We start from the raw sequence: 21,060 nt of genomic DNA, 5'->3' as shown, positions 1-21,060 counted from the left end.
TATCATCATACGCGCTCCAAATGATAATAACATGTTATTAATCTTACGCCACAAACCGTGCGTACCTCCGGCCAACCATAATGTTATACGCGGTACCTATATTATGATAATATCGTAATGGCTGTGCGAATGTGCGGTTCTGACGACGCGACTCGCGAGGACCACGACGACGTCGAACCACTGATCTGTAGCACATGACGTGACGTGTATAATATACATTATCATAATATAATTATTTTACTTGCACTGCACAGTCACAACATCATTGACGTGATTACCCTACTACCTACGTGCTTTTTATTCGCGGTTATTGTAGGGACCTGAATAATATCATATTATATCATGATATCGTCGTGTTAGAAAACGTTTCGCCGCGAACGTAACAACAATTATTTTAACATACAATATTTTACAACATTGTGCCGCGTGCATTTTGGCGCAAACAGAAAGGGTCCGTTTATTGCCACACATAACACATTTCGCATCGACCTTGGCGCGTTTAGGTTCATCGGTTTGTGTTGCGCGAGCGAATTTTTTTTCGCGCTGCCGTCTAAAAAAGAAAAATTAATAATAATAAATACGCAGCGAAAACGTCTGTTGACCCGATGGCAGCGATAGCGCAAACACCGGCTGCAGACAAACAATATTATTAGCGCGAGTTTATTATTATTATTATTATTATTATTAGTGATCAACACAAACGGCGGTGGCACAAAGACACGCGACAGCGCGCAGAATCCAAAATATTATATTATAATCGCACGTTATTATCACGCCGCGCCACCGCCGCCGACCACCGCTACCGTAGGGGCCGGACCGTCGTCGTCGTCGGCCGACGCGATCGGACAACGCGTCGCCGCCGCGCCGTTACACGGTGGTTACGTTAGTTGTCGAAAAAAAAAAAATCATATCGCTGTAATAGACTACGTACGAGCGACGCGCAGACCAGTACCGCTCGCCGCTCGGCGTACTTGACAGCGCACGTCTGGAAGCGTGCTTGGCGCTTTTAATAATAATATTATTATTCGCATACTTTGACATTTCGCGCGCTTTTGTGTCATTTAAATATAATATTATTATTTATCGCACCACTGCGATATAATATCGTATAACGCGTGTTCAGTATCATTACGACACGTCGTCGAATTATCATCTGCCGAGCTCAGCGCGAGACACATCGAACCACTAGGTATATTATAATATTATTATTATACATCTATTCGGTTGCCGACACGCGACGGACGTCGTACAAAATATATTTCATTGACCAGACCCTCCGAAGTCCAGAGCTGTCTCATGGCCGCGGATCCCGAGTACTGGGTGTTCGGATACGGATCGTTGTGCTGGAACCCGGGTTTCGAATTCAAGGATTCCATGGTCGGTTACGTGCAGGGTTTCTCCAGGAAGTTCTGGCAGGGTAACATTGCGCACCGAGGGACCAAGGAAAAGGTAACGCTATTATTATTATTATTACGAGTTCAGTACAATATTATATTATTTTATTTTATTATTTACCCGAGCGCACGTGTAGTCCGTTTTGCGTCTTATCACGAGACATTATATACCATAATAAATGCATATACCTGTATATTATATCGATTCATAATATTATGTACATATTGTGTGTAAGCACACGCTTGAGCGCATCCGCCCGTGCTTGGCTGATGCAATGTTTTCATTTTGTTTCCCGTCCGTTTTGAGAACCACTGACTATCGCCGAGTGGTTCCGCTACCGCCGAGTGGTTGCCGCCTTATTGGGGAAACAATATTATTATCACGACCCCGCGTAAGCCACGTGACCGTTTTTAACGTTAACGCCACGTTTGAACGGTTTTTCGTCTTTTGCTGACGCTTACTGGAAGGGCCTCTGTGTACGTTACCAAAAATCGACTATACCAGTCGAACCACTTGAACCTGTCCCTCATTAAAATCATACTAAAATGTGCGTAGTGCTTACACAATGATTTACGGTGCGCGTACCTAAACGGAAAATTGATGACCACGTTCGATTTCCTCTCGTTTGCACTGCGTGTTAACTGTCAAGTTTCAATAAAATTATGACCATGAACGACCTCCTATTTATTTTTTTTTCTGATGCAGGCAATTCGAGTAGGCAGTTTTTCCCATGTCTAGTCTTAATAATATTGTGAATGTGTTTTGTATAGTTGTAGCTAAGTATGTATATATAGAGATACAAGGGGTTCTCAGATTATTAATTTCACTATTTTGCAAAAACCAATACTGCTGAGATTATTTTTTCTTGCGTTGTAATTACTATCATTATCGTTAAGACGTTTTTTTACTTACATTTTTAATATATCCACCAACAACGCACACATTTCCGCATTTTGTATATCTATTCAATCAAACTGGTTTTTCAGTAGGTAACTAACCCATAAGAAATAACAATTCGTCATAACACTAATCTGAACATGAACAGTTTCCGTACGAATAGATTTGTTGTGCCTATTCTTTAATTTATATATATTAAATGTCAAGTTTGGTACAGATTAAAGTCAGCTCGTTAAAAAGGCAATTTTATTTGGATTATTATATTTTCATCACAACTTATTCTACTTATTGGTTTTTATTGCAGAATCTATACGCATAGATAGACAGTGTCACCAAATTGCCTTTCACTTATACGATATGCCTACTTTAACTAATAATTGTGTCACAATATCGATACAGAAATTTTCTTTGTTAAAAATTAAGGTCACCATTTTATATAATATTTTAATGGCTAATAAAATTTCACGAGCTGAGTTATACCTGTGAAAAAGTATGCTTTCTTAAGTTTTGTATAGCTTATATATTAAACTGGTTATCTAGTCTAAATTTCTGTTAATTAATGACTGAAGGCCCAGGGCCACGGAATTTTAGACAGACTAGTGTAGTTTTCTTTTAAAAATGACCTCCACATATTATATTGCCCGAGTGAAATGTCTCAGACTCACCTACTGTTTGCATATAATTATATTTTATAATAGACAGGTATTATAGTTATCAATCAAAGCATTAAATTTAAATTCATTATTTTTATTGAAATATTATTTGCAGTAACATTGGCACAGCTTGTAATAAAAAGTAATATGGTTTCGATATTTGTTTGATTAAACTACCAAAGTATCGTGTGTTGTGATTCCTGGTATATAATTATACAATTTACATAACTTAGAATTAATAAACAATAATTCTTAAAAATACACATAATATTAAAACTATTAATAAATATTAAAAACAATTGTTCCTACAGTTATTGTAGATTAAATATCCGTAAAAAATTAAATAAATAACATTATTTATTGATTGTTGTAAAAATTGTATTAATAAATATTATTCTTACGTCATTCATCGTGTGCATATTATGAGTTTTAGGCTTTTTGCTACTGTACATTTAACACAAAACACAAACATTTTGTAAAACTGTTATTGCATTTTATGTTTATTTGTTATTTAATAATAATTATACATAATATAATTTTGAGAAATCCTGTAATTAATACTTTGAATTCAATATTCAAATACTTAATGAATTTTAATACGTGATTTTAATACGTTAATGCTAATACGTTAATGCTATAAATATAAGAAAAACATTTTTACTAAACGGATTTCATAAAATGAAAATAAATGTACTTATATAGTCTAGAATTTAATCTCTCATTAATTTAAATCACGTAAAATGATTAGTGAGTGATCTTAACTTATCGAAAATCATTAATTTGAAAATTTTTTTGAAGATCAATATCATGCATAAGTGAAAATTGAACTCGTATAGTTTCCATCGATGATTTAAATTAATTTCACAGAATTAGTTTTTGTTTTATGAGGTGCCTTATTGTATTTTATTTGTTAATATTATAAGTAATGACTATAACCATACCTAATCATATTTATAGATATAAAGCCTATTGGGTATTTGTATAATCTATTGTTTTCCTTAAAAATTTCAATCAAATATTATATCAAAAGCTAAAATATTCAGCGATATGATAACAGTATTGAAAACATAATATTATTGACATACTTAATTCCATAATAATATTAAAAGGTAAACTAGAAAAAAAATTTAAATAATTATCAATTTATATATACGATTCTTTCATAAAAAAATGTCCTCGACAAACCTATTCGCAATAGTGCTTAGATGATATGTTAATTGCAATATTGCATGTGTCATTTTAAATTAAAAAATAAATTTACTTTAATAATGACACTATATATACCATAATACCATATGTCCATATATTATGTGGACAACGTAATGTGGTTATATTTATGAGTAATTTTATGTAAAATAAAGTGGTTAAATAATTTTCTTTTTTAAAGTATACAAAAGTAAAAAACTAGAATTGATATTAAAAGTTTTGATACGTATAAGTATTAGGCAGGTAAAATTATTTATTAAAATTGTATGAACATTAAACATAGATAAATTATTGAGATTAATTTATTATTAACTTTTATAAAATACTTATGACTTTTTAACTTTTAAATAAACTTGAAAATAAAAAAATAAACATTCAATGATATGGGATGATGTTATTTTTCTTGTTTTTAAGTAAGAAAATGTACGTTCAATATACGTTCGAGTGCTTCCATATAAATTCTAAACCATTAAATTCATATTATCTGTACAATGAATACACACATTACATGTATAAGCAAATATTAAATCATTAACTGCATATTATAACGTTTTATAGATATGTTATTCGTTACTTATGCAATATTACATTTATTTTTATTTTTTGTTACTTATTTTAAGACGGACAATGGACTTATAGGATCTAACATTATTTACTTTAGACAAAAAGCAAGTGTTTTGCCATTATCATAAATGCATACAAGTGTATGGAATTTATTATTATTGATTACAAAATAGCACCTATAACTACTATAGTCCATAATTATAATATATATTATATTATGTAAGGAATTGGAACGAGCCCAATACAATCATATTAAACAAATTGGTTAAGCTACATTATAAATCTTTAAAAATGTTTGTTGACTAAATGTTTTCAATACAATGTATTATTCAAAGTTAATTAGTTTGAGTTTGTTATTCGTCAATCGCCATCCTTAATATCTTTTTATTTGTAAAGTGTTATGACTAGTTCCATATTGAACCGTCAATTTTACTGACTACTAACTAGTAACCAGTAAGGCAGTAACCATGATAATTAATAATATTAGGTTTTTGTGTGTATACAATATTACAATTATTTACTCTAGCTCAATATATTCGTGATATTATGGTAAATTAGATTAATTCGCTGACGTAAACATTATTTTTACATCGTCAATTAGCACCGCCAGTCTAAAAAAACACAATCGTCTTAATTTTTAATTAATATTTTTTAATAGTTATTTGTTGCAAATTGTGTAATTTTATTCAGAGGATCCGTAAAATTAGTCAGATTAAAATATTTATTAATATTACCTACATGAGTTTATTTAAATAATAATGTAGATTTAGGTACAGCTCGCCAATTATTATGTTAATAGTGACGGTAATAATAATAACAATATAATTAAGTAATTAAAGTTATAGGTATAGTAGATTAGTAAATGAAAATTAAAAAAAAAAAAATTATGAAAATGTTTATTAAGGTTTTTGAAACGGAGAAGGAATGACAGCCAAATGAGATAAGCTGGATATTGCACAGAGCTTTTTCAAGATGGAGCGTGCACACCTGGATGGGGGATGAGTTAAGGGAATTGGAAAAGTAAATTAGAATGGAAGGGAGCAGATTATGGCTGACTAGCTCATGAGCTGTAAATGAGAACGCGACTAGTGTGTTGAGGAAGAGAGGAAAGGCCCGACAAATTGTACGACTTATTATTATTGAAAACGTCATTAATACAATAAAGTAAATAAATAATGATAATATTATCCTTAAAATAACTTAATGTAAGTACAAAATGTCTGTGATTGGTAAATTAGAAAAGAGTTGAATTTATATACCGGTCGAAATGCCGATTGACACGAGTAATGTGAAGGTGAATTAAATATATATTATACAAAAAGAAAGACGAGGTCCAAGAGAATATAAGATCTTCTTCACTGTAGGAGTCTATTGTTTGTATTTTTTACAACTGGGAAATAGTGTGAACTACGGACATCACAATATATGGTCTTCTCACTTAGACATACATCATATTATTATTATGAACATGGTTCAATCATAACTGTATCTAATACAAAGCCATTCAGCAAACACATGCCTCTACTCCACTGCCATCATGACGAGAGTATTGTCCCGTCTATTCACATTTATTATAATATGTGTGCCTATAATATTATTGTTATTGTTATTTATAAAAATATAAACGAAAACTAGTATTTGACTAACTTAGGTTAATGTTATTTTTTTCAGCCTGGACGTGTGGCCACATTAGTTGAAGACCCTCAGGTAACTAAAGTTTAATATTTATATTTTATATACCTACGTCCTACATATTGATACCGAAACGAAACGTATTATTTTCTTTTAACCGCATTCCGTTTAGTAAACAGAAAAAAAAATAATATGTCCTTCGTAGCTTATTGTATAGTGAATGAGAAATGCTGTGCGTTGCGTTGTGTTGCATTTTGTTTATATATTCTGTAGATAATAATATAATATATGAAATGGACTATATGCAGGAAACGATAATAAATAAATAATGTGTAGTAATCAAGTACATGAAATCTACTTACAAATTAATATAGTATTCTGTGCGTGTGATACGCATGCATGTTTCAATGGATTTAAGTGAGAATATCATTTTATCAACAAAAGTAGGTGTACAATATTTATTATCAATTTCCTGTAGGTATACGACTGTACAAATCAAGGAGTTCATTATATTTGCAATAATTAGCAATCATATGTTCTAACTAATAACGACTTTAAACATGTTGCAAATACTTTGAATAATAAATAATCGAAGGTGATAAAGTTTTTAAGCATAATTAATATTCACAAATAAAACGTATTTATAACGAAAATGAATACATTTAAATAGGTATAGTTACCTAGAATTTGTACTCGTTGTCATTCATATGTATTATGTCATAAAAGACATAATACTTACATATATCTGTGGTCCAACACTATTTGTTTCATGCGTCCATAAAATGGATAATTGTATTTATGAATGAACGTCATCTCAAATTAGAGATCATTAAAATAATTGTATAGGTACTCATTTTGCTTATGATATTTTCTTTATCTAATATTATGAATACGGTTAGAAATCATAACATAAATGCCTACCTGTTTTATATTTTATAAATTTTTAGTAGGGACTAGGGTACCTACAAGGTAAATAAATTATTAGAGCATTTAGAGTAAAAATAAAAATGTATATGATTGTGTAATGTGTATGAACAAACATAATATATTGTAAAGAGAATGTAACAGTACCTAAGTATTAAAAATTAAAATTAATAACAGTATGTTCAAAAATATTAAAACAAAAAAATAATAATTGTGAATGGTTTTTAGGCGCGTCTTCGTGAGTCAAAGTATAGGTTTACACTTTTTATAAGACGGTAGCGATTATAAATCAAAACTCAGAGAGCCGGTTGTGGCCTTGAGAGGGCTCTAAAAATAATAACAGACATTATATAAGACAAAAAGGTTCTTATCCCAATTCCAACATTATTACTCCCGTTATTTCTAAATTAAAATCATATTTCATCAATCGATATATGTATTGTTTTTGTTTTTTTTTTACTTCGAAAATGAAATTGATATTAATAAGTCTGTAGGGGTAGTTTTTTATGGTATACATTTTTCAATGAAATAGCTTTACTTTTTCTTATATATACCGCTAAGGCATCAAATTATAGGTTATTTATAAGGGCTATGACTAGGTTGGTCGATGCACATTTATTATTAAGGTCCAATAGCATTCGCATTATTCAATCTGTAATAATTTTTAATAACCATTATTATAAACATTTTAACTTTACTTTTAATTATATTATATTATATTCTACCAGATTAGAATAACTGATCTTATTTTAATTGTAATTTGTATTGCTATAATAGTTATGAACTGTTATAGATTATAATAATATGTATATTAGAGACGACTATGAGACTAGGTACGTGTTTTTAATTAAATTGAAAAAGTTAGTTTACTAAATTATTCACAAGGTCTAGACTTTTATCAAGAATATGCACAATGATGATTACATTTATACATTTTTAAACCCAAAACTTTATCTAATGGCTTAACACAAATCGCATAACACAACAACTTCGCACAAATAGTAATACGTACGTATATTATGTGCACGTAATAGTAGCATATTTCAAAGGCATGCATCATAAATCAAATTTAATCCTTTGTAATGACTAAAATTCAAAGACTTTCAAAGATTTTTTTTCTTATGATTTAATAAATTATCTCAATACAATCAAACAATAAAATTGTTATATTATTCTGTATGACGCAGTCGTTGAGTGCAGTACCTACCTAACTAGTGTGAATTTAACGAGTAGTCACTGATCATCAATACGTTTTAACTTTGTGTGTTTGATAAAATCTATACCCAGCCTATACGTTGTGTACAAACTACCAACTCGAGTGTAAAGGTTAACATTTCGTTGAAAATTAAAAAATCACTTAACAAGCTGTTTATAGTTTATGTTAATAACCGAACGCAAATGTTATTATTTATTGCCCACCCTTCTTCTTGATCCCCTAGCCAACGTCGACTACTTTACTTTATAACTCTCGTATACCACTCATATACCTACACATAAACACGATCTATATCCACCGATATTTTCAACAAACCGGTCTGTTCTTCTTAGGGTTTCCAATGTTTCCATTCAAGTACTTCTTGAATTACGCACTCCTCTATACACAGACGTGAGTCTGTTTAAAAAAAAAAAAAAAAAACAACACGAAAGACGTGTTATGGTTTTTTCTCAACGAATTCTCAGCAGCTTCCTACTGCACCCGGCGAAAATAATTGCGTTTTCTCGATTATAAGATGTTTATTTGTGCGAAGCGAGTGTAGTATATATATAGTGTCTATATAGTGATAGTGATCGATGCGCGTACTATACAGAAATTAAACACCAATGTGTGGTTTCCAACACGCGTGTAGCCAACAATGTTACAATGTGAACATATACAATGTTCTTACCAATTTGTGGATTATTTTACTTTCGACAAAGTAGGCAACTAAATTTTGTTTCATTTAATCAAGGGCGGTAAAAATATGTTATGTTTACGAATACCTTTTGTTCATAAAATGTTTCAACAATACTGACGAACGTTCCCTATATATCAAGATTTACCAAAAATGAATGTTGTTCCACCTCTAACTATATACGTTATTGTAAGTCTGAATGTGAAATTCTAGCTCAAGCTTGTACTAAGGACGCCCTAGACTTAAAGTTCAATTGGAAATTGGTACGGAAAACGGTCAAGGTATATGAGCAATACGCCGCGACCCCCCATCCAAATCTTCATTTAAATATAGGTGACAATAAGCACACCTACATAAAAACACGTCATCTATATTTGTTGGAAAAATCATAATATTAACTCGATATTTATAATTATATTATTTTTTTTTTTTATATATATTAATTTTTCAACATGACGCAAATATCGGTACTGTTGCTTTTGGCGGAAAATCCAATAATTTTTTTTCTAATTTAACGAATATAAGACCCTCGCCTTATACCTATATAATATATTACAATATATACGTACCCATATCATACATAAAACCAACTATAAACGGGTGCGTTTGTTATTGTTGCAGGGTTTCGTGTGGGGCAAGGCGTTCCTGTTGCCGGACGAGACGGCGTTCAGGTACTTGGAGATGCGGGAGGTGTACCTGGGCGGTTACCAGGTGCACAAGGTGGACGTGCGGTCGGACGGCGCGGACGAGTGCTGCCGGCGGACCGTGAACGCGACCGTGTACGTGGCCACGCCGGACAACGGCCAGTGGCTGGGCGAAGCGCCCGTCGACGAGCTGGCCACGCAGGTGGCCACGTGCACGGGACCGGCCGGCCACAACGCCGAGTACGTGATACTGTTGGCGCGGTGGGAGCGGCAGCACGCGCCCGTGCACCGCGTCGACGTCGAACTCAGCAAGCTCGAACTGCTCGTGCTGGAACGGTTGCAGTCCATCGGCGTGCGGCCCGACGACGTGCTCACCACCAACAACATGCCGTCGTTCTCGTCCATGGTGCCCGAAAAGAAGTTGAGATGTTTGAACATCTGACCCGAATTATATGTTATAATAGGTACGTGTGTGCACGCTACTTCGTAAATCCGTTGACCAATATTAATGTAATATTATTATATAATTACGAGTGATGTTATTATAATGGCATCGCACAATAATATAACTACTACCTAACTATATATTTTTTATATCGAACGCCTCCGGTTGACATTTTTCGGGTACACGATATTTTGATAAAAACGAAACGGCGCGATGATCTATTCTGACTTTCGTCTGCGTGACGCGAATATAGTGAATATTATTATGTTTTAATAATAATTCTATTCTACTCTGCGTGTATTATAATAAAATATCGAACAGTACGTACCTACTTATGGAGAGAAAAGCATCTCTACGTAATACGACATCGTTGACGTTAAAATCGACACGTACATTATTGTATATAAAACTCCGACTCTGTGGGGTATGATTTTATTTGTAAAGTTATATTTTATAAATATAATATATGTGTATCACACTATATACAACGAAATAAGTACAATTTCTTAACTGCGATAGGGACACAGGGTGATACATAATATAATACACTTATAAATTATTATTTTATTTTGTTGATGTTTTATACAATTATTAATATTTATTACTATTACTATTATTATTATAATTACTATTATTCTTATTATTATTACTATCATCCTCGTCGTCATCATCATTTTAATCACCATTAGATTACATTAGATATTACTGCTATCGTCGTACGATGGATTGATTTCCGCACGATTTGCACGCGTCAGTGCCTACAATATTTTTATTTTTATACACACACGACGATGACCGTGATCGGCGTATTGTTATTATGTTTATAAAATAAATTGTCAAAGATGTCCATAACGTGTGTAGGTACCTACCGCCTAGATATGTGTTTATATAATATATTAATATATAAGTGTATGTGATGTTTTTTTTTATATATCGACGTGTTCAAACGTCGCGAAAACCGAACCATATATGTGTATAATGTAATCATGTATACATCATAATATATTGATGTACCTATGGATTGGGTAAATAATATATATTATATATTTCGCGTGTGTGTAAAAAAAAAAACAGCCCCTAAATATTGTGAATATTATAATAGGGGCTCAAATATATTTTTAGTATATACCGTTAAGTCGAACGCATGAAACAATATAATATCTTGTATAAAATATAATATGTATCTATATAATAATATATACCATTAAAAATAATATAATATATAATATATTTTTTTATATCTAATTTATAGTGTCCGTACCGCGAAGGTATTTTTATTTTGTATTATTATTTATTAACGCAATTGTTTTATATAATATATATATGTTTATTATATTATATACTTGTATAACTTGATGTAAATAAATAAATGCGTAGTTTGTTCATATGTTTGTATGTGTGTGTGTGTGTGTGTGTGTGTGTGTGTGTGTGTGTGTGTGTGTGTGTGTGTGTGTGTGTGTGTGTGGATGCGCGAAACGCAAGTGTGAAAACTAAAAGTGGTTACTGGTTATGTATAGTATATAATGTATTTGCCAAATTAAGGTATTTGCGCACGTCGTATGCATAGTTTTGACTATTTAAAAATGTGTCGGGTGAACACTATATTTAATTGAGCGTGGAACTCTTCCAAAATAGTATTTTTGTTAATATATAGCGTGCGGCGTGCGCATTTATACAAATTGTTCGAGTTATATTTGCAGCCTTCTATTATGATAAGAATGTAATAAACATTTTTCTAGAAGATACTGCGTAGGTATAACGCGCATAATAATATATTTGCTGGCCCGGTCGTGCTTCCTTAATTTTCGTTTTTTACCGCCTAAGATATTTATCTGATATTTTTATTCAACAAAAAGGAATTCGTGATTTAATGAGTAAAAAAATTAAATTGTGAAAAAAAATCGGGTTTTTAAATTATAATAATTACTATCGTATTTTATAAAGATAAAATGCAAATACCTTAGGTATCTGTACCTAAAATAACCTGTCCGATATAATGTTCCGTTCTTTTTAAATTGCGACAAATATGGTAGGTAATATACAAAGATAAACTATTTAAAATTGTAATTTACTATACTTTATTCTTTAGGAATCACCATATTATAGTCAAAACAGGTCAGTAGATAACAGAATCCACATTGATTTTTTCTTTAAACAATAAATTGTTATTAAACATTTATTGAGAGATTATATATTTACATAATCTAAAAAAAAAATAATTGTGATAATAAGTATTATATATAATAATATAGCATTAAAGGTATAGAGTTATACGAAAATAAAGGACCGAAATTAAAGATAAAAAAAGCCTATAGCAATGAGTGATGACAAACCTTATGTCTTGTTAATTGTTATTATTATTAAATTAATTTAAAACCTATTCAATTAATATTATTTTACTGAAGCTATTATAGCGCTATATAATACTATTGCAGTATGATTCTTTGTCATGGACGTGCTCAAAGGTATAATAATAGACAATAGTTAATGAAATAACACGACTCCTACCTAATATGTATCTATAATGTTCCCAATTACTTCAAAAAAATAATGTCTGATAAAGTTTTCAACAGACTGACCAAAACAAAATGCAAAAAACTTAGAGCTTGCAGGTTTTTAAATAATTTATTATAAAATTCAAAATTGTTGGTGTCTTTAATTTTGAAAATATATATAATTTTCTTTGAAATATTATTATGACCTTCTCCCACGGACATTGGTATACTTACTTATTTTTTATAAACTGAATATGTGTGATGGTAAATTATAATACGTTATAATTCACGAAGTTTATAATAAACTGTTTAGTGTTTCAAATTTCAAGTTTGGAATTTATTTAATATATAGGTATATAATATAATATTATATAATTTCTATCACAAAACAAACATAATATTATGTTATAATATTATAATAACAGTAATGCACTCTCAACTAATAAAATAATAGTTTGTTTATCTTTGTTGATAGCGCATTTTAATAACGTCGAATAATCGTTGTAAAAGCAATTTGTAATCCAACAGTAATAATTATCATCTTCTCGTAGTAATACCTACCTAATTTTTTACACCGACACAGGTATATATGTTTACGACATAGACCTAACACCGTATTGGATCCAATCACCAATTTATAGGTAGTAATTAGTACTCAGAAGATTACTGTCTGCATAAAAATATAGTTACATTAATAATGGATGAACTGGAACGTCTGGAGGAACTTCATTCGGTAAGTTCATAAAAATACATAATATTATATTATAATATATTTACATAATCCTCCTAATATATAATTTATTATAAAATAAGTACATACACAAAAAATTAAAAATTATAAAATAATTAACTTATAAATGTCAGCTTCTATATTATTAATAATATTTACGGAATACCATTAGTATAATTTTCTAACAGGCGTCGTTTAGCCAAGTATCATAAATTTTAGTCACTTATGTCATTATAGTATTATACTCATTAGTCATTACGCATAGACGTGTACAATTGTATAGGCTTACAAAAAATGTAAAATTAAATGATCACATATTATTTATTACAATAATTTCTACCGGTAAAAATGTAAATTAACGACAGTCACTTCCCGCTTGGACTTGCGTAGATACAGGATAAGAGTATTATTAGTTATTATTATTACATAATCAGTCATTTGGTATTTAAACAATAATATTATAGGTACGCAGTGTAGTTTAATACACGCAGTTAGTGCAACAGGTAACCGGAAACGGCGGATACTGGTTAATTAGGAACAGTTGTCAATACTCGATAATAATATGACAATTGACAACGTTAATATAAAACAGGTGGCGAAGGTACATAACAATATATAATATATGATGATAAAGGAAAACGCCATCTGTACTGCTTTTTACTGTGGGGCGTATTAAGTAAGGTATCATTGATAAAAACATTTTCTAAGGTTTTTGTTATATCTCTTCGTTTCTTATATAGGTACGTGTATATTATGCTTAACGAATTTCATAATAATACATATTACACGAAACCTGTTATTTTTTATATCATTCAATTCGTATTTTGGAATTAGTAAGTCATCAGCCAACGATCTGTTCGTTTTATTTAGACGAAATGAATACCTATTTGAATTCAAATAATGCACGTCCATCGCTCGATATATTATTATTTATTACCTATATGTACTTACACTGTACGACTAGGATGATTAGATTGCGAGCATGCTAACCTACATTTTTCATTTAATAAAATGTCTACTCATATTCTGATTTCTGGAAATTTTAGGTATACCGTATTTTCAATTCTTTAGATTTTTTTATTCCATTTTAGGAATGTGGCTAACTTTTTATTTACAAATGAGACCAACTTTTTTTACTGTAAATTGTTACAAACAGTTGATATGTCTTAAATTTTAAAAATTCGAATGAGTAGTTTCTGCGTTATTCAAATGTGTATAGACAGAATAATTATCCTTAAAAATATTTTTAAGAAAATATAAAATGTATGAAATATTTAATAGATCTAGTATTTATTGTACTATTTTTTTACAAATTATAAACATTTTAGACTAATATTAGTTACTATAATTTTCAAATCATCATAGTCATACACCTTGTATCATCGAGTACCTATAGTATATTGTATATTAATTACTAACATAAATTATATATTATATTCAATGCTATATTATTATCTTAGACACATTATCCTTAGTACACAAACTACAAAGTTTTATAGCTCAAAAACTACTCAAAAATTTATATTTACGAATAATACCTATAGATACATTGACGAATAACTCTGTATTGTACTGTATATGATTATTTAACAAATAACACTAAATCATCATTAAAACGATTTTAAAAATATTTTTTTACGTTATTTAAAATAATATTTTTGTTTTATAAATTGACTTAAAACAGTCATTCCAAAACAGCAGCTTCAAAAAAAAAAATTTATATTTTTTGAATAAAAACATTTAATTTTATTACATTCATGTCATTTTCAATTTAATATTCCTAACTCCTATAAGTGGAATATTTTTCCAATAATTTTGTATTGGTACATAAAAATCGAAATTCTAATAAGTATATTTAAACACAAGGTAGGATTTGTAGGGGGAGGGCTTAAGTCCCTCCAGGATGATTTCAAGTACCCCCAGAAGGTTTAGTCCGTTTACAACATTGTTATTATTAAAAAATGTATAACATTAAAATAAATATATAATTATTTATTATGAATTTTCATTATTTACATTCATTTAAGATATAGCGAGTTTGGAGGCATAACTTGGACTGTAAGTTTAAGGTTGAAACCTGCATGATGTTGATAATGGATTTTTGTCAGTCCCTCCCCATACATACCTTTGGCTAAATATCCACCAATGAGTATAGTTAATTAGTTATGGTTATGTTGTGATGTGCACACTACCGCAAAATGTTGGTCCACTGGTTAGGTTAGTAGGCTCATCGAAACTTTTCAACAATTTTATTTTTTTACGAATTCCTAATGAAAAATAATATTTTCAAAAACTTTAATACATTTTAAGTTGATGAGCATTTATATATTTTTAAATGAACCCCTCTATACTGTTATCTGTTCGAATATTTACGGTTATCTATAACATCGAGTTCTTCTGCGTAGTTCTACAGTATATTATAACTAAAGCTAGTATTCGCTTAATCCATTTTCACCCATAGATAACATAGAACTTTCACGTACTCATGATAGGTACATGTACGTATTATAAATACTTTATCCCCACGTGATGTAATAATATGTTTTTATTGTATGATAATAAAATGAACAACTAAATAAATTAAAAAATATATTACTGATACCTACTAGATTATAATAATATTTAGACTATAGACTTATATTATTACAATATCAATTATCATATTATTATGCTATTTTTAATTATACACCGATTGTTCGTCGCATTACGTTGTTTTACAATGTAGGTATGAATACATCGGAAAAATGGCCGTACAATAGGAATAATTATTTTTCATTCTGGAAAAGTTAAAAATTCGTATTTTTAGCCGATATTTATCTATTGAAATTTACATAGGCAGTAGGATTGTTTTGTACCATATACTAATAACAATAATTAATAGGCATAGGTGGTATACCTACAAAGAAATTGATTTTAAGCGAGATTTAATTTAAATGTATTGCACTGTGTTTTTGTTTACTTCTATACAGGTAGGTATCTACGTATTATAGTAACGACGAAAACATGTACCTATAAGATTTATTTATACAGTTAATTCGTTGAACACAGTTTTTTTTTCCTGTGCATATACTTTACATAATATTATAATACATCCTACACCAATCGAAATATTCGACCCATTCTTATGAATTTATGCGTGTACAAAATGTTTAGAATCAAGATACGGTATGTAATTATTCTTATCTTTTAATATAATAATATTGTTATAATAATGCTCGCCGAGGTCTAAACGAGTCGATTTTGACGAGCACTTTTAATGAAAAAAATAGTCTGTCTGCACAAAATAAAATCGTTATTATTATTAATCTCCTCGGACACGACATCATGATGTTCGATAAGTGTATGCCCACCTAATCCTTTTTGTTCCGGTCTGGAGCATATTATACATGGGTATACCCTGTATAGCTAGTTAATAGAGAGCAACATAATTTTCAAACATAATTGAAGGTATATTGGTATATATACCTAGGTAGTAAACTACTGCGGCTGCAGCGGGGTAAAAACGAAACACACGCCGTCTCCGAAAACGTCTGTTGACGATATAATTATACGGTATAATATATGATATAATATACAACAACTGCCGCGCAATATATACCAATGTCCTCTATACACACTATATAGGTATATTATATTATATCATAAACATATTATAATAATTAATGTGCATTCGAATAGTAAAACGATCCTCGTCCAGGCGGACATTCGAAATTCGAATATTGCGAGCGTTATATAACAATATAATAATACATAATATATGATATTATTATTCTTGTAAGTTGTGATCTACAGCAGGGACCTATTGCGTGAGATCGTTGAATCTTTCTATACCTAGGTTTAATGATATACATATATCCACATCATATGATATACATATGTACCTGAACTCTAAAGTATTGAATAGTATTGATATAGTGGAAAATAATTATTTAAAAAAATGTAAAATGCTACCTACACTAATATTAGGTAATGACAACGTAAAATAATCTTCTGACCTAAATTTGTAATGAGAACATTTTTGATTTTTGAAATGTATACCTGTTGATTGCCGAATGTTTTGTTTGTGTCATGGTGAAAAGCGTCGATTTTATTTTTCTGAGAACGGGTGAAATGCCGAATGCCACCTGTTGCATTATTCTCCAAACGTGGAGATGTAACATTTGTTTATAAATTATATATTTCGAGATTTCCTCAAGGATTCGGTAGTTTGAGTACCTATATATATCGTACTTAATATTTATAATAACTCTTATCCGACAAGTTATCTCAATTATATACTGATATAATAGTAGATAGGTATGAATAATCACATTCACATGAAGATAGTTTTGAACTTGAAACGTGAGTAACAGTCAATCTGAAAATTGTTCGATTATTACAATATCTTGTATAATACATTTTTACGAAGTTTTTATTATCAAAATATTTGATTTTTATAATTTATCTTATTTATCAAAACTAACATAAACCATTACAACAGATAATACATAAACGAGGCTTATTTTTCGTTTCCTGAAAATTAATTTATTGAAATATATTACATTTCATAAATATCATCAAACTCACCGACAAATCGTTTTTATTATATGAATCAGTTATCATGTTAAGTCTCCTTTATCCCCTTTGATCTTAAGATAATTTCAGTGTACCATTTATTGTTTTCTCTTTGACCTTCATGCAGCATAGACGATTTGCCATAAAATCCACTTTTGCGTTGTAGATTTACTAATTAGAGTGAATTGACCTATTATCAAATTTAAAGATAAGAATATTATCTAAGGCACATAATAGCATTATATATTCATATTTTAATTTTAAAGCAAGGTATAGACATTTCAAAATTATAATATTTTACATAGATAAAGGTTAGGTTAGGTTACTAACCTTTATAGTAACCTTACTATAGTTACTATAGGTAACTATATTTATAAATTTTAATTCATAACTTAAAATATCAAAATAAATCTCTGCGGTTCCTTATGTAATATTCCTATCCTTAAGTTGTATAATATTATCCATCACTTTTAAATTAAAATATTAAAGTGACACAAAATGTCAACATTTGATCTGCTGAAGTGCTGAACGCAAATTGATCACCATACTCGTATTTGACCCACGAGGTCAGAGAGAGAAAACAATATTAATCCGCTGACATCGAGCTCTGAATATTAAAAAGTACCCATTCGGTCTACGAATTAAAATAAAAACTAAAATTAGTATTTAAATACTACTTATTTTCATCGATTCCTGTAATTTACTATATTGCTGTTTTTCATTCCACTCCAATTTCTTGTAGAAATTTAAAATTTCTCTTCTCTATCTGGCCCACGAGCAACATGTCCATACTATACAAAACGTATTCACACAAAATCATTTTTTGTTTTTTTATGTTTCTGAGTTATTTTCGAGTAAAATCACCTAACATTATAGAGAATAATATTTTTAGGGTCATTACATAACGATTTGTCTAAATATTATCTAAAAACAATTTAATATCCATTTAAATATACAACATTTATTTTTTATTTTTCAAGTATTTTTTTAAGTAAAATATAATAATAAAATTAAAAACCGATATATTAAACCCTCAAAATAGTGTCCTCTATAATTTTTTCAATAGGTGATTTTACTCTGATAGATAACTAAAAAATCAGTATAAACGATTAAACGAGAATGCGTTTGATCTATTTGATGCGCGGGTCCGAGAGAGGGAACAAAAATAATATACTGCTCTGACGTCGTATGGTGACAATGTGACACTCTTAACGCTGACCGGGTACCAGGGATAACCAGCTGATGATATAAAATGAAATTAATTTTGAATTACTTATTGAGAAATCTATAATATGTACTTCACTCCCTGTTCTAGATTTTCACGTACGAATTTTAAAAATTACACGTACGGGCGCGGGTTCCGAGCTTGTCCGAGTGATCTCGGGTATGGGTATCACTATTGTGGCATTTCATAGGTGCGGTGTTATAAACTCCCGATTTTTAAAACTATAGTTAACTCTCCCGGGTCAAAGTTATCGATTATAGTCTATAATAGTATCTAGAAGTATTAGGTATAGCTCACAAATATAAAGAAATGTATGTAAATTATAATTTTTTTTTATTATTATTCACTACAATTTATGTATTTGACTTTTTTTAAATTTGTGTGTTTATAATATATATTATATTATATAATGAATGATGATACAATTATAATGTACAAACAAAGTTGTCTAACAGACTCGGGAGAACGTACATAATTATATAATTATATCCTTAGTAGTTAATACTTTAATAGTTATAGTACTGAAGTCTGAAGTAGATCCGAAAGAGTTTACCGCCGGGCAGGTCATTGGAATCGGAAGAGTTTTTACAATCGTCCTATGCGTAGATCGCTACCGATAGGACGTATAGATCACACATTCACATACAACAATGAGTGCCAAGTTATAATATATTTATATATATATAATATATAAAGGTACAGCACGACAATAATAATATAATGCTTTTACGAACGCCCGGCGCGATCCGTCGTCATCGTCGCATGCGGTTCCCAAAGTGCGTGTACCTATACATAATAATATAACCGTCGAGATCAGTGCAAAAGATTTCGTTTTTCTCCTCGTCACGAAATGACGAAGATTAATGATTGACGCGCCAATATCATACGTGGGTACACATTATTATTATGGGTACGAATGGGCTTCATTAATTATGACGTACACGGCGAACACGTTTATCCGACGCGCATTGTTATTGTATTATAGAACAATATATGCGCACAGCGAGTGGAGGAGAACAAAAAACCGTCGAAGACCGGTAGCCGGTGACGACACGGGGTGCACAAAATATAATAATATATAATATTGTAAAATGTTTACGCGCGTGTACACGAAACGCTGGGACCGAAGGTGTAGGTCGTATGGATTTTATTTCGATCATTGTGATATTATTATTATTTTGTTCGTGTTCGTGGACGCAAAGGCAAAATCGTATTATGTATTATTATTATGCACAGAGTGGTTTATTTAAGAAGTGTTTTTTGAAGAAAAAAAAATGATATTTTTTACAATTTTTTAACACGTTATTATAATAGGTACTTTCCGAAGTGTTTGCAACTTTTTTGAATTATAGGTAGTAATATTTTTCGGAGTATTTAAAACTTCAATTATGAAAATAGGATTTTTAACGAGTATTATAGTTATATAGTTTGATAATACAAATATACAAGTATAAAAGTACCTAAAGTTTGATGAGCTGCAGATTACTGCAGTGGCTGCACGGGGCAACCCCGCAAAGTGTATTGGTCCACTACCCACTTCGCTAATCTAAACATTAAATACCAACGGGTTAGGATTTATACGGCTAACGGCTAGGATTTATACGCATTGGGCATCATATTTTTTTTTTGTAACTTCTGATTACTTCTTTTGATCGTATAATGTCCATACAAAATACGTCATGTTGAAGCAAATGGTGGTTATTTTGTTGTATATATTTCTGCATATTATTGTTCATTTCAACTGTAAACACGCAAAATGTCTTATGGTATATTTTAGGGTTCTAATCAAACCAAACATATATTT

The 21,060-nt window shown here is 30.3% G+C and overlaps 2 protein-coding genes across 2 annotated transcripts in view; both read left to right on the top strand.

Annotated features, from left to right (window-relative positions):
- The first annotated feature begins 778 nt into the window (after nucleotides 1-778).
- LOC132941257 (putative glutathione-specific gamma-glutamylcyclotransferase 2) lies at nucleotides 779-11,637 on the top strand. The gene is made up of 4 exons (XM_061009226.1): nucleotides 779-1,189; nucleotides 1,272-1,449; nucleotides 6,387-6,422; nucleotides 9,785-11,637. Exons 2-4 carry the CDS (start codon nucleotides 1,297-1,299, stop codon nucleotides 10,247-10,249), a joined length of 654 nt encoding a protein of 217 aa, XP_060865209.1. The 5' UTR covers nucleotides 779-1,189; nucleotides 1,272-1,296; the 3' UTR covers nucleotides 10,250-11,637.
- Nucleotides 11,638-13,289: 1,652 nt separating this feature from the next.
- LOC132941193 (NEDD4-binding protein 2) overlaps nucleotides 13,290-21,060 on the top strand; it is a 42,531-nt gene continuing 34,760 nt past the window's right edge. The window contains exon 1 of the mRNA XM_061009131.1: nucleotides 13,290-13,480. Within this exon, the coding sequence (XP_060865114.1) occupies nucleotides 13,445-13,480 (36 nt within the window). The 5' untranslated portion in view covers nucleotides 13,290-13,444. The remainder of the gene's footprint in view (nucleotides 13,481-21,060) is intronic.

This window comes from Metopolophium dirhodum, chromosome 3 (assembly GCF_019925205.1).
Source record: "Metopolophium dirhodum isolate CAU chromosome 3, ASM1992520v1, whole genome shotgun sequence".
Lineage (NCBI taxonomy): Eukaryota > Metazoa > Arthropoda > Insecta > Hemiptera > Aphididae > Metopolophium > Metopolophium dirhodum.
This window is presented reverse-complemented; position numbering and strand designations above follow the sequence as displayed.

Bases quoted from the DNA above. Each gene is read 5' to 3' on its own strand.
- LOC132941257 (XM_061009226.1), top strand. From the start codon at position 1,297: ATGGCCGCGGATCCCGAGTACTGGGTGTTCGGATACGGATCGTTGTGC. The intron at 1,450-6,386 runs GTAACGCTATTA...TATTTTTTTCAG, and splicing joins ACCGAGGGACCAAGGAAAAG to CCTGGACGTGTGGCCACATT. The intron at 6,423-9,784 runs GTAACTAAAGTT...TTATTGTTGCAG, and splicing joins CATTAGTTGAAGACCCTCAG to GGTTTCGTGTGGGGCAAGGC.